At 32.5% G+C, this 14,675-nt stretch overlaps 2 protein-coding genes across 2 annotated transcripts; both read right to left on the bottom strand.

Annotated features, from left to right (window-relative positions):
- Nucleotides 1-6,355: 6,355 nt before the first annotated feature.
- On the bottom strand, nucleotides 6,356-8,967 carry LOC128180835 (lipopolysaccharide-induced tumor necrosis factor-alpha factor homolog). The gene is made up of 3 exons (XM_052848994.1): nucleotides 8,731-8,967; nucleotides 7,716-7,881; nucleotides 6,356-7,252 (listed from the first exon to the last, which is right to left on the bottom strand). The coding sequence occupies exons 1-3, from the start codon at nucleotides 8,744-8,746 to the stop codon at nucleotides 7,144-7,146; spliced, it is 291 nt and encodes a 96-aa protein (XP_052704954.1). The 5' UTR covers nucleotides 8,747-8,967; the 3' UTR covers nucleotides 6,356-7,143.
- Nucleotides 8,968-9,824: 857 nt separating this feature from the next.
- Nucleotides 9,825-11,581, bottom strand: LOC128180834 (LITAF domain-containing protein-like). Its single transcript, XM_052848993.1, has 3 exons — nucleotides 11,423-11,581; nucleotides 10,647-10,827; nucleotides 9,825-10,344 (listed from the first exon to the last, which is right to left on the bottom strand). The coding sequence occupies exons 1-3, from the start codon at nucleotides 11,478-11,480 to the stop codon at nucleotides 10,236-10,238; spliced, it is 348 nt and encodes a 115-aa protein (XP_052704953.1). The 5' UTR covers nucleotides 11,481-11,581; the 3' UTR covers nucleotides 9,825-10,235.
- Nucleotides 11,582-14,675: the final 3,094 nt, after the last annotated feature.

Here is a 14,675-nt window from a genome sequence, read left to right as displayed (position 1 = left end):
AAAAATGTTATCGTTTAACTAAGCGAAATTGTAGATTTCATGGAGTCAATAGGCAAATCAAATTCGCCAACCAGGCAATAGCAGTTATCTAATGCCTATGATTGATAATTTTACACGGTAAATTAATACATGTCAATATGAATTTTAAAGCACTCCCTGCTCCCCTGTTAAAAGCTCCCGTTACCTGCATTCTTTTAATATACGATTTTTGTGCACACAGTTATTCGGAAATGGCTCAAATTTTGTTACACGAGCCCGATAAAAAGATGAAAGGATGACCCCTAAAATTTCTTTCCCAAATATTTCAAGAACGGTCTTAAATTTCAAACACTGGTTGAATAACATATAACTTATTTTGTACAAATTTATGTGCATGAATGACAATGTTCCTGTAACTTAACAAAAAATGACACTTTTTGAAATCTATAAGTTTCTGAATTCATCATTAAAATTAATAATGTTAGATGGCCCATGCAGCAAGTTTTTCTAGTCGAGTCTTTCGTTCAACAGCGAATCGATTGTAATCATTTCAGCGGGGTTTACAACAAGACGGTGAAACGACCACGAATTTTTACAGGTTTGGCTAAAAAGAGATGGATACAAAACACAGGTGCGATTATATCTTGTAGGAGATAAAAAATGATTAATCTATGTTTGCCAAAAATACAATTTTTTATCATAAGAATACTTTAACGTTTATATCCGCCGAATATTTCCATTTCCCTTTATTGTTTGGTGCCTGATTTGAAATAACGTTTCGAGGTATAAAATGTTGAGAAATTTCTTTAAGCTGCATGTTCCGATTTGTCGGCCATTACAGTATCAAATAATTTTCCTTGCAAACCAAATGAATGATCTTACAAAGTTATAGATGTATTTACACGGAATTGCTCTCCCTTCAACGTTAGAAATATTCAAAGTAAATAAAAATAAATTTTGGGCATACAAAAAAACCCTCAAAATACATCATTTGAATGTTTAAAAAAGGAAACCGTTGGGTTTCATCCTTCGAGTGATCGTGTTTCTTCATCCTGCATGTTTTGCAATGATTATAAACAATGTAAACATAAAACCTATTAATGAACAAATGTACACTGCTTTATTTTTGTTTAAATAGTCATGCTGTATATTTCATATGTTATAATAGATTATATAAAAAAGACAGATGTCAAAGTCGTAATACAATCATGTTAGCTTCAACGTAAGGGGCCAGTTTAAACACGAGGCGAAATTACGCAAAACCCTTTTATGTCGATTATGTTGTGGATATACACCAAAAATTGTCTAATCCGGCGGAGGGTGGTTCTGAAAAAAAATGGCCGGATTAGGCAACATCCGGTTTAGAGTACATTGTTTGAAATTAATTTTAGTATTTAATGCAGTAGCTCCTGATCGTGTATTCTTGTAAAATTTTCAATTGTTCTGAAATATATTAGATTTCATCGATCTTATCTATACGGTACCAATTTTCATTTTAAATTATTTTTTTGAAACAATAAATCCATAACGGAATACATACGATGGAAATACTTTTTGAATCAAATCATCGTTATTGATAATTTTTCAAACATCCGATCTACCTGTAAAGTGCATGCTTAACCGTAAATTGTTAAACAAAACATTAACAAGTCAACAGGTGGCTGAAACACCTGATGGCGAGAACTGTTATGATACAGGGAAACAATGGATGAATATTAATATAATGAGAATTTTATTTTAAAAAAAATAGCATTTTGACAGATCTAGAATAATATGCAACTCTGTACGTGTAGCCATACAACGGGGATAACAGACAATATCGGCAGTCTTACTCTCACAGTATCCTGAATCACGGCCTGAAAAAATGGGGTGAATTATCATCTAATTATCTAATTTTTGCAATTCATAACAAGACTTTACGGTGTTAACTGAAATGAGTTGCTAGTTTGGATCTATATTTACAGTTATTTAAATCAATAGCAACGACAGTAAAATTGGTCGATAATTGAGCATTTAAAATATCTCGCAGAAGGCCGACCGATCGATAAGTAGACGGACTACGGGAGATAACTCTCACTAATTATAAGCAGTATGTTTTTTCATTTCGCCGGTTTACAGAATAGACAGGATCGGGATTGCACAATTTTTTAAAAACAAAAATGATGGGAAAATGTCAAGGAGCTGAATAATGTCGCCGGATTGGGCAGCATGCCGTAATACACAACATCCGGGTTCAACGAGTTTCAACATGTACATAATTTTTTTTATTTAAATATGGCTTAATTGACCGGGAAAACTACTGCAACGTATATTATTGCACACATACTTAGCATAACCATCGTTTAAAAGCATACAATTATTTTATTGAAAATTGGACCAAGCAGCTTTTACATTAAGATTTACATGTGTAAGACACTTTATTTGTCATGTGCATGATCATGTGCATTAATTATGTTCAATACCCGCTTATTCTCCAAAATGATCTACAATTCCATTCACAACTATGGTCATTCAAAATCACATGAATTAATCAAAATTTTAAATTTTGTGTCGATCTCAACTGTTATGTATCCAAGAAATCTATTGATTTTATCATGTGTTACGTAATTAGGTATTAACGTTTTTTAGGGGGTCAAACTTCATTCAGAAATTACTATTTTTCCTTCGTAAACATTCACAGGATCAAAAACAGATTTCTTACGGAGATTTATAATGGGGAATGTTTACATCTTTTCTCAATTCGGAAGTCTCACGGAATATCTAGCACAATTTTTCAACGTTTTCATCCGGGCTTTATAATGGCCGATGCAATGCAAAATCCCCGTAGACATTCTTTTTTTAGCCGTGTATTGAAACCTGACAAGCTAGAGGGGACGTTACAAAAGGGAAATCTTGGGATTTTTTCATACTATCGAATGAACCTCGTCTGAATCAAGAGATATTTACAAATATCGAATAATTTGAGAAAATGTGTGGCAAAAATATCTTGGGACAGACTTTATGTATAATACGTTTATATATCCCAACAATATAATGATTTTCTCATGCGTTACCTAACTAGGGATATTAGGGGCCAGAGGTAAAATAGTTTAATCTTTTCTATTTCAATTGGAAATTTTTTTTCTATTTGAAAAAGCAACGTAAAAGAACTTATAAAAAGCATTCCAGGAAAGCATTAGTTCTTCGCCCCTATTTCCATATCATGTTTTGTTGTCGATAATTAAAGTCGATGACGTCATTTCACCTTCTAAAAATCGGACGGAAGACCTCCTCGTTGCTCGCAACGAGATCGTGTCTAGTTTTATCATTATTATTAGGGTCTTCCGTTTTTGAACGGAAGACCCTCTTGTTATTCTATTGTTTCTTTTTATTATTATTTTTTTTCTTTTTCTTTATTTTTCTGACTTTTTTAAACCTTAATATCTCCAACAGTTTTCAACGGATTTACATGAAACTTTCAGGGATGATGTAGCATTATTGTGCCTTAAAGATGTTAAATTTTTATTTACAACGTCACATCCGTTTTTACGTTACGTCAAATTTTAAATTTTCAAAAAGTGATTTTGTCCAGGGCGTTTTTCAAAAACGCTTTAAGATAAAGACTGGGAATTTTCTGTGTTGAAGCATTGATCGTTTTTATTTGGACATAAGGTTGGAATTTAGTTTCCTTCACTTCCGGACCAAACCGGAAGCGTTTTAAAATTTTTGAATTTTCGAATTTTTCGTTTTAATTTCAAATGTTTACGAGGTTTGTAGAGCTGGTCATGCTGAATACGAAACTGAAATCCGTTTGAAAATCGGACGATGCATTACAGAGATATCGGGGTTTAAAAATTGATTTTTCCGGAAATTTTGATTCCGCGTCCTTGGTTTAAAAAATAGCATAGTGTTCAAAGTAAAATTAACTCGTACCAAAAATAATTGCTAAGTCGTACTTGAATACATTCGGATTTTTTTTGTTAAGTCGTTCTTGAAATCGGAAAGGTTTTTGTTAAGTCGTACTTAAAATCATTCGGGTTTTGGTAATTCGTACCAGGAATGGTTCGATATTTTTCATCTTTTTATTTTAGTTTCTCTTGTTATTGGTTTTAGAGGTCTGCTTCTAACAGGAACTTCCAGCTTTACTTCCGACATTAACGGAAGACCCACTCGTTGCTTTGCAACGAGCTTTGCTCTAGTTCTTCTTGTTTTTCCTTCTGACTTCTTTTTTGCTTTATATCTCAAAAACTATTCAACCGATTTGCAAGAAATTTTCAGGGATTATGTTAAATTCTTGTCCTTTGAAGCTTGTAAAGGTTCAGTCATTAAATCACTTCCGTTTTCTAGTTACGTTATTTTAAAAATTTTCAAAAAGTGATTTTGTCCAGGACTTTTCTCGTAAACGGTGGTTTATATAGACTTGAAATTTTCTGTGATTGTAAATCTGCGGATTTACTTATGGCATTTGACCAAAAAAATGTATTTTGTCACTTCCGGTCGAAACTGGAAGTGAAAATTTCTTTCCGAAAAAATGAATTTTCTGATCGAATCAAAAATGAAAATGTGTTTTGTAGAGCTATTTAAGCTGAATCTAACACTAAAAGCCGTTTTCAAATCGGATGATGCATGACAGAGATATCGGGGTTTTAAAATTGATTTTTCCGGAAATTTTGATTCCGCGTCCTTGGTTTAAAAAATAGCGTAATGTTCAAAGTAAAATTAACTCGTACCAAAAATAATTGCTAAGTCGTACCTGAACACATTCGGATTTTTTTTTTGTTCAGTCGTTCTTAAAATCGGAAAGGTTTTTGTTAAGTCGTACATAAAATCATTCGTATTTTGTTAAGTCGTACCAGGAATATTCGATTTTTTCATCTTTTTATTTTAGTTACTCTTGTTATTGGTTTAAGAGCTCTGCTTCTTACAGGAACTTCCAGCTTTACTTCCAACATTAACGGAAGACCCACTCGTTGCTTTGCAACGAGCTTTGCTCTAGTTTTATTTTTTATTTATTTTTTTTTCTGACTCCTTCTCGGCTTTATATCTCAAAAAGTTTTCATCCGATTTCAATAAAATTTGCAGAGCTTTTGTAAAGTTACCGTGCCTAAAAGATTTTAAAGTTTCAGCATTTACGTCACTTCCGTTCAAATTTTGCGGCCATTTTTAAATTTAAAAAAAGTGGTTTGTCCGGAAGAAATCTCCGTAAACTTTAAAGATATGGCTTTGAAATTTTTACTGATGATAGATGTATCAATTCTTTAATGTACTGGGGGTTTAAAATTTTGTTCATCAAATTTGCTCAAAACCGGAAGCAGTTCCAATTTTTGGAAATTTTCTTTTTTTTGAACAAAATAATACAATACTACAATCTTATAGAACTTGCCATGGTGAATTCAAATCTGAAATCCGTTTGAAAATTGGACGATGCATTACAGAGATATCGGGGTTTAAAAATTGATTTTTCCGGAAATTTTGATTCCGCGTCCTTGGTTTAAAAAATAGCGTAATGTTCAAAGTAAAATTAATTCGTACCAAAAATAATTGTTAAGTCGTACTTGAACACATTCGGATTTTTTTTGGTCAAGTCGTTCTTGAAATCAGAAAGGTTTTTGTTAATTCGTACTTAAAATCATTCGGATTTTGTTAAGTCGTACCAGGAATAATTCGATTTTTTCATCTTTTTATTTTAGTTACTCTTGTTGTTGGTTTAAGAGGTCTGCTTCTTACAGGAACTTCCGGCTTTACTTCCGACATTAACGGAAGACCCACTCGTTGCTTTGCAACGAGCTTTGCTCTAGTTTAAATATTTTTTATGAGGGCAAAAAGAATGCGTTTCCTCTTCTATTAAAAATATTTTTCTTTTAAAAGTTCACAGAAAAAGCAAATCTAATCTAACACAATGGTAATTTGAAGTATGATCATGTTAACAATTGCTGTGCATTTATTAAAACAAGATATATCAAACCATTGGAATTGTCTTAGTTCTACCTAGGAAAGCATGGATTCTCTTCAATACTGCTTTTAATTTTACAGGTTTTGGGGGTTTTGTTACATATGTTTTCGAGCCTTTCCACATTTGTTTTAACATTTTCATGATCCAGAACGAAACGTGAAAATCTTTATGGGTAGTTTAAAAGCTTAGTACTTGTGAACCATGCCTCACTATTTTTGATATACGTAATTAAGAACGCATATGTTTCGGGCGTATCAAACTATGTACTAGTAGTATCTAAAATAAATTGGTGATAAATGTATCTTTTGAGCACAAACCTCAATAAAGCTTTTTTCTTTATATTATTTTGGAATAAAGACATTTTTAATTCATATCATTAAAAAAAACTAAAAAGGTATTTAATATAATTATGGATTTACTATTTGCATTAACTTGCAGGCTATATTGACTCATGATTGTTTATTACATTCTCATTTTATCAATACATGTCATTCAATTATCTAATATACAAAAAAATAACTGTCAACAAATATAACAAACTAGGTCTTCCTAATTATCACAAATTTCAAATCAGAATCATTTTCTAAATAGTGGCAATATGTCAAGAAAACATACTTTTAGAGCAGGCACTGCACACGTCATCACCAATAACTTATAAATCATCAATTACAGTTGTTAAACAAAATTAAAAAAAAAAATTATACAATACAAAACCACATACTGACAGCAGTCAGAATAAATGGTTCTGTCTTTTGCATAGAGCATTTACATAGAGCAAAAACATTGCTTAAAAGTTCAGTCATACAGAGTCAAAGCAAATTATGGACACTAAGAATTTCGCACAGAAACACCCTAATAATGTCAATTTATTAAAAATACATATTCACGGGTTATTTAACAAACTTTTGCTAATATATTGAATTATTTTGCTCATATGCAGTGCTTGTACGAAGAGTTTAGCGAAGTTAGGTAATGCTGAATGATAATTATATATGTACGGTCATATCAGCTGACATTGGCTTATTTGTACATTGTTCAACTATATAATCCTTACAAAAACATACACATACAAAAACAATAACAATAGTATTTCTTTGAAAAACAAAATGATGTGCAGAATACTCTACACAAAGACTTTTTCATGAAAATATAATTTTTCATGATAAAATATATACAGCGAATTTTAAAACATGATAGGCTATGGAATCATGCATATCTCAGTGAATATAGTTTCAAATCCGGTAAAATCTTCCCACTTCCTTTTTACAGTCTGGACAAATATGAGCAATATCTTTACACCCGTCCATACAAAAAGGCACTAAACAGCATCCTAGAAACAGCCTGTAGGAAGGAAAAAAGGAATTAATTGGTCAAACAATTACATGAACTTAATGAAAAACAATGCCTCAATAGGAAGAGACAGTTAAAAAAATTTAAAGCACACAACCAATATTTGTTTTTCTTGAAATGCAAAAATAATAAATATGACACAAGAAGGAAAAGAATAAAAAAAAAAAAAAAGCATTGATGCGAGTAATGTAAGTAGAAATTTGATTTGCATGCATGTTATAGTACAGTCATAGATAAAGAGGAGATGTGGATAAAGGAGACTACTGCACAGTTGGAAAAAAACAAGATTGAAAGAACTTGAAAATATCGGGAAGACTTGGAATGAGGCAAAAAAAAAACATAGCGCGACACAGAGTGGGATGGAGAGCGACTGTAGTAGTCCTATGATCCACAAGGAACGAAGAGGACTGAGTAAGTAGGTAAAGTTTAGACAAAGAATGAAAGCCTATCTTACCCAATGAACATTATAAAGAAACACATTATCCAGGTAAGCGTCCCTGTTTCATATTCTAGACTGGTCAGGATAAAGCCGCCACAGTAAGGACACTCTGTATGGACGGGCCATTCCTGGAGGGGGGTTCTACCCCGACCCTCGGGCTGGATAATGATAGCTTTGGTGTCTGAAACAAAGTTTGAAACGAAATAATAGTCATATTTCATCAGCAGAAGAGTTGTGGACAATATTGTTGGCATTGTTCCTGTTTCGAATTATAGTTAGTGTCCCCTGTATATATGGAATAGTTCCTATCAATAACTTTTTACTTTTTTTATTATACTCTGAAAATGGAGGATTTATTCTTTTACTTTCTAATAATCCTTACTATAGACGTCAAATTATATACTCCTTTCTAATCATCATTTTTATAAACAAGTTCCTAACATTTATTTGAATTTTCTGATAAGTTAATTACTGTTTTTAAAACCCCTGTTATAAAAAAGATATTTACTGTTTACTAATAGCCCTTGCTAAACACAGGTTACTTACTGTTTGCTTCATACCCTTGTGAGTTACTTACTGTTTTCAAATTCTTCTTGCTATAAACTCTATAAATTCTAATAACCTCTTTTTACCTGAATTATTAATGTTTCAATTTTTATTAGTTAAAAAACCTCGCGATCATTCTGATACTTCTAAAGATACAGAATCATTACTACCTGCAAAATAAATCGTATCGAGATAAGACTGAAAAATCAAGCATAACACATGCTACACTCCGAAGGAATTTAAATTGTTTTGAGACATTCAACAACAAAAAATTGGCACCGACCCATGCTGGAATTTTAAACGTGAATATTCAAATCAATGCAATCAATAAAATCGAGAACCAGGAAGTTAAAACTATTAACACAGTAATGTTTTTATTGATAACGTTAACATTTATATGATACTGTATTAAGGTTTATCAAATTATTATTTATCAATTATCAAAACAAAAATAAGATTGCATTGAGATTAGTAAATTTCTTACCTTGATTACTACTCATTTTCCTTCAAATCATTTGTGTACAAAAATGGCATCAAATCAACATTGGTATCGAACGAAAAAAAATATCCTTTAAAAACAGATACGTGTACACATCGAACTCCAAAGACTGTGACAGCTTCTTTACTGCGGGGTAGTTAAAGGGGGTCTTTCTTGCTCTATGCCGGGGTGCTTCGTGCGGAAAGGAGAGCCTTCAAAAATCGTATTTACTATGGTTGTGTGGTACATTTAAAACTCGTAAATCGATAGCCGATTGCATTGTGTGTGTTTTTTAATTGACCAAACAGTTTGCGTCTCTTGAAATATTTATTATTTATTTTAAGTTTGAAGATATATTTATGATTGCTTTGCACGTTCGTTCTGGGTCAGTGCTTACTGATATATTTACATGAAGTTCTGCCACCTTTTTGTAACATTGAACCATTTTGCCGTTAAATTGTACAGATATATTCAGATAAAGTACCTAAATTTGAATGCACTATTTGATTTATTAACATTTGTTTTCATTGCATTTTTACAAAATATCAGTTTCAATAATGAAATAAAGGTATTTTATATTATCAGAAAACAGTTGACAGTATCTTCTTTTTCTTTCTATTGGAAAATTTAAAAAAATGTTTAGTTAAATCTGATATTATCAATTTTAATGCTTTGCAGTGTGACCATTTTGACGTTTCATTGAATACTTGGTCCAAATGTAAGTATATTTTTTTCTATTTCAAGCAAGCCTTACAATCTACGTTAACGGATTTTTTAAATATCTTATCAAAAAACGTTCATTGCAATAGCTTATCTTGAACGAAATACTAACTAGCAACAAAAATCGATCCACCTGATAAAAAGGCACTGTTTCGGTGTATATGTTTTTGCATTACAAACATTGCGTCGTAGCCGATACATTTCTGTGTATATTTTTTTTGTTTACATGACAGCTGATATATGAAGCATGTGCATGGAGTTAAACAAACAAATGATAGAGTCTCATGTTTCACACATGTGAAACCAAAGTTTGAAGTCGTGTATATGTTGGGGACTTGGCAAGTCTCTGACTGAGAAAATAATGATAACTACGCTTGTAATTCTTTTATATTAAAAGATATATATTTATTAAAAACAGAAAATATAATCCATAACAATTATAGTACATATCAAACATATACAACAATTCTTATCATGAAAATCATTTTAACAAAGTAATTTAATTTACGCTATTGATATCAAAGTAAATCCCAAAAAATTGTCCTATAATCAAAAAGATATTTATTAAAAACAGAATTAAAATCCGTAACAATTAAAGTACGTATCAAACATATACAACAATTCTTATCATGAAAATCATTTAAACAAAAACAATAAATGTTTACTCTAATGATTTCAAAGTAAATCCCCAAAATTTGTCCTATAATCAAAAAAAATGTTAACAATGTGTGCACGAATACAATCATGAACTACACTGTAATTTGATGGCTGGGGACCCTGTTACTGGTTCCTTAGATTCTGTCGTAGCGGCCGAGCACCTGTCGACAGTTGGGGCAGGAATGGACCACGTCCTTACAGCCGTCCACACAGAACGGGATCAGACAACAGCCTAACCAGCACCTATTGAACAAACAACAGGTACCCGTCAACAATAACCAAATAACGATAAAACAACGGAGATGTTGGAAATTGTTGCTCCGCAGCAATCTGCAGTGTGCCGCAAAGTGCTCAATATCAAGGGTAGTGGTTAAAGGGAAGCAAAATTTATAAACACAAATGGTTAAAGTATGTTGGTTGTTTTGTTAAACAATTAAGTTACTCAAAGTGGTAAAGAGTGTTAGTTGTTTTGGTGAAGCAATTTGCAGTGACATGCATTGTTCAAGTATAATGTTTGAGTAAATTAATAAGTAACAGAAACATACCCAACGAAGGCTGTTATTGCGCATGCCAACCAAGTGATGGTTCCCGTTTCAAACATTGTAGAAGTGAAAACGTCACTTCCGCAATACTGGCAAGTAACTCGCACAGGTGTTTCCCTAAACAACTGAACTGCCACCAAAGTCGGTTGCTGTTGTGCAAATACAACTGTTGACGAACTTGTTTCTGCCAAATACAATGTTAAGAAAAATAAATATGACATAAAGATACCTGTGATTAAAATAATAATAATAAAGTAATGTATTATACAAGACCAGAGCTAACTTCCTTGTTTTTATATAGAACTTTTTAGACTGCTCTGATTACACCGTACCGTTAGCAAGTTATCATCATTATCACTGTACACTCTATTGATTTTAAAACGATATCCGTTCTACTGATAATTCTAAAGGTATTCGGCCTGATGGAAACTTGACAAAATATTGCGCTTAAAAAAACAAGAAGGTTTTTCTCAGAGATAACAATTCTCGCTATTTTGAACCCAATCCCACCCTGAATAACCTGGTACGGTAACTATTAAAGATTGTATTAGATTTACAATGCATGTGTTTCTTTATAGAAAATTTTACATGTGTGACATTTAATACACTAGTTTTCAACCCTTTTGTCAGATTTCAAACAGTTTGTGTAATTGGACAGTCAAATGAATCGATATCAAAAATAACCTGATATAATCAAAATGAAAGTAAATTTACAAAAACAAAACAAGATGGACATGAGAGAATAATGAGGCTCTGTTTTGTAACTAATAAATACTTACGGCCCTGGTAGGATGGCGGGGGACCACTATAGCTTGGTGGAGGTCCTGACTTCTCCATTTTGTTGTCTTCAAATGTAGACCGTCGCTGTGTCGCCCTGTTCGTACCCGAGATAGACAGGTAATAAATTTCCTGATAACAAAATGTATGGCTGGTCGTCACGGAAATCTTTAATTCATCTTTGAAGTATAGGTATTTATATCACTCGTGATTTTAATTCTGTTCACTCATTTACTCAATGCTTTTTATGATTATATTGACATTTATTTGTATTATTTGATCTAAGTTTCACCGATTTCACTGATATAAATCTTGCAAATTTAGGGTGCATACTGATGAAAACAAACTGGGTGTATTTTCGGACTGTGATCTTGCTATGTACGAGTTCTCCTTGACTGCATTATATTGGATACAAAGGATTTTCCCAGACATTACAATACCAATCTGATTTCATTACACTTTTGAATTATTTAAATCCTGCCCTTATCTATGTCATTAAATGTTTCCCATACATACCACGTGCACTATGTGGAAATTCAGTCACGAGATCGATATACATCACAACAGACATATTACACAAGGCTATTTAGGGAAATAAAGTAGTGTGTTCTATTCTAATGTGTATCATAACAAGTATCGTCAGGATTTCATTATAAATTCGATTGTTACTTCTGAGTAGAACTTTTATTATCCATTTAAAAGGGGTTTGTAATACTTATAGGGTGACTTTTCCGTATTTTTATTATCGGAATTTACAATGAATTGTTATCAGCTCAGTGCCTAATTGTGAAAATAGGCATTTTATTTCAGAGTAAGTTTTATCATTATAGTTATATCATTGGACAACATGTTATATTCCCATCATCTACAAAGTTTTGTGATGATTTCCTTGAGACAGGTTTTAATTTTAACAATAAAAACATGCATCATTATGCCAAGTTATTAAAGTCGTAATGAATGTTTTTACTGTCAGCATTAAAATTTGTCAAAATAAGAAGAGACTGTTTAACAACAATAAATATAAATGAATTATTATATAATAAAACTTCTTGAATCGATTAAAATAAGAATTCAAAAACATTTCCTGATCTAATATGAGTAAATGAAAACGAGTTCAAGAATATGTACACGTAAAGGGAAACTAAATGTACGTTCTTAAGTGGTTCCATTTGGTTTTTAATAGAGATAAAGTTGCAGGAAACATCCTCTTAAACAACAACAAATCCATTCTCAATATTTTTCAGTGAAAAAGTTTTAGTTTGTGAAGCACCTTTTACTTCGCTTTATAACGTTATTAGAGTAATAAACTGTCACGGTGTTTTTAATTTAAAATTGTTTCATTATAAATCTCGACCTGTAGTCAGTAAAAGGATATATAGACAAATGCCACCGTCTATATCTTGGTAGACTAATGAGAGCGGACAAAACGACTGTTCATAATAAAGTGTTTGTGTTTTTATCTTCTAAGGATGTTCAAGATAAATAATTATATTGTATCTAAGACTAATCAAGAACAACAATTGAGTAAGATTTGTCAAATTCTTTCAATGCATATGCAACAAAATTTTGTTTTTAAAACAAGTAGTCAAGAATGTTAAACAATTTCAACATATATGTACATGTTATACTTAATTGTTTATTATTCGTGAAAGAGAGACACAAACTTTTAGAGAATTTGTTTCGATATTTTATGTATAAAAAGTTTCTTTTGATTTGCAAGACACCAAAAGCCAGTGTTTGGTTCTATTAGGATGTATTAAGAATACCAGTTTTGTTCAAATTACTTTTAAAAAGCGGGAGAAAATCTGATTTGTGCATCAAAATTCGTAACTTTTGGGGGGATCATTTCGTAATTGACTGTAGTAAAATGAAAATCGAATACTGTTTACCCCTAAACTGATTGTTAATAGTTTTGTGTTTTTTTTTGGTTTTTTTAATCCTTTTTTTTGGGGGGGGGGGGATGGGTTTTTTTCTTTGGTTATTTAGATACCAGGCTGAAGCTAGCAGCCACTAACAGCAGCCACTAAGCCCGTAGAAGCTAGCAGCCAATAAGGAAATTCATCAAAGTACTGAGAGTACTCGAACAGAAAATTATGTTTTAATTAATTATCGACATATTTTAATTATTATCAAAATGATTAATGCTCAATAATTTGACGACTTCCGAAGCAGTAAAGCTTGCCTGGATAAGAGTTAAAAATGCGTCTTTGTTGGATAGAAATGAAATACGTCTATACGGGTCTTAAGTTATGAAAATAATTTTATCCTAAGTGTAGTTTATTGATACAAATAGAAAAAACTATATGCATCGTATAAAGTGATATGCAAACGTATTATGATATAAAAGCCATGATAAATTAAAGTAAATTAAAAGGCATAAAACGATACAAATACAATAAAAACCCCAAGCCAATCCAGTGTAGCAAGATAATTTGTTTACATGTGCGTGTTTAAAAATTTATACTCTGGCCTTTTCACTCCCCTCGAAAATTAAAAAGACATCGTATTATTACGAATATGAGACAATAGAACACCCAGCATTGTGATTTTATTCTCATCAAAAAATTATCATATGTCGCAGTCAAAAACAGAGAAAATCATCAGGTGAAATTGGGATTATTTTGTCTCAGCCATGTTTTGACGTGAACCTTCGAAGAATACAACAATGGCAATGAAAAGGGTCGGTTTAGCTCACCCGAACTTTGTCATATTTTAGCATTTCACAATGCTATAGGGGTGAAAGGCGGGCCATTATCTCTTTTATCTTTGAAGAGTGCATTAAACGGATACCAGGGCAGTGTAGGTGACCTATGGGGCTATTATTTCCCGGTCTCAGATTTGGGCTGTAGGGGTACCACCAAGTGGCTCCCAGGGGTTCTGGCTCATATCAGGGGTTCATATCTCACTTGAGATTGACCACAAGAACTTGGTAACACTAGGATTAGGTAGAGGGCCTCAGGAGGTATTCATGATAAGCGTTAGAGGGCACCTATGACCCCTGCAAGGGTCCAGTTAGCTCACCCGAACTTTGTCATATTTTAGCATTTCACAATGCTATAGGGGTGAAAGGCGGGCCATTATCTCTTTTATCTTTGAAGAGTGCATTAAACGGATACCAGGGCAGTGTAGGTGACCTATGGGGCTATTATTTCCCGGTCTCAGATTTGGGCTGTAGGGGTACCACCACTCGAAGGGGTCATAGGTGCCCTCTAACGCTTTTTATGAATACCTCCTTATAGGCTTGGGGCGAATTAC

The sequence above is a fragment of the Crassostrea angulata genome, chromosome 4, assembly GCF_025612915.1.
Source record: "Crassostrea angulata isolate pt1a10 chromosome 4, ASM2561291v2, whole genome shotgun sequence".
Lineage (NCBI taxonomy): Eukaryota > Metazoa > Mollusca > Bivalvia > Ostreida > Ostreidae > Magallana > Magallana angulata.
This window is presented reverse-complemented; position numbering and strand designations above follow the sequence as displayed.

What these genes read in the sequence shown, in the direction of transcription:
- LOC128180835 (XM_052848994.1), bottom strand. An exon ending in TTCTTTATAATGTTCATTGG is followed by an intron (nt 7,253 to 7,715) that starts GTAAGATAGGCT and finishes TCCTTCCTACAG; the next exon opens with GCTGTTTCTAGGATGCTGTT.
- LOC128180834 (XM_052848993.1), bottom strand. Translation starts at nt 11,480, where the DNA reads ATGGAGAAGTCAGGACCTCCACCAAGCTATAGTGGTCCCCCGCCATCC. An exon ending in CCCGCCATCCTACCAGGGCC is followed by an intron (nt 10,828 to 11,422) that starts GTAAGTATTTAT and finishes TGTATTTGGCAG; the next exon opens with AAACAAGTTCGTCAACAGTT. An exon ending in GCAATAACAGCCTTCGTTGG is followed by an intron (nt 10,345 to 10,646) that starts GTATGTTTCTGT and finishes TTTGTTCAATAG; the next exon opens with GTGCTGGTTAGGCTGTTGTC.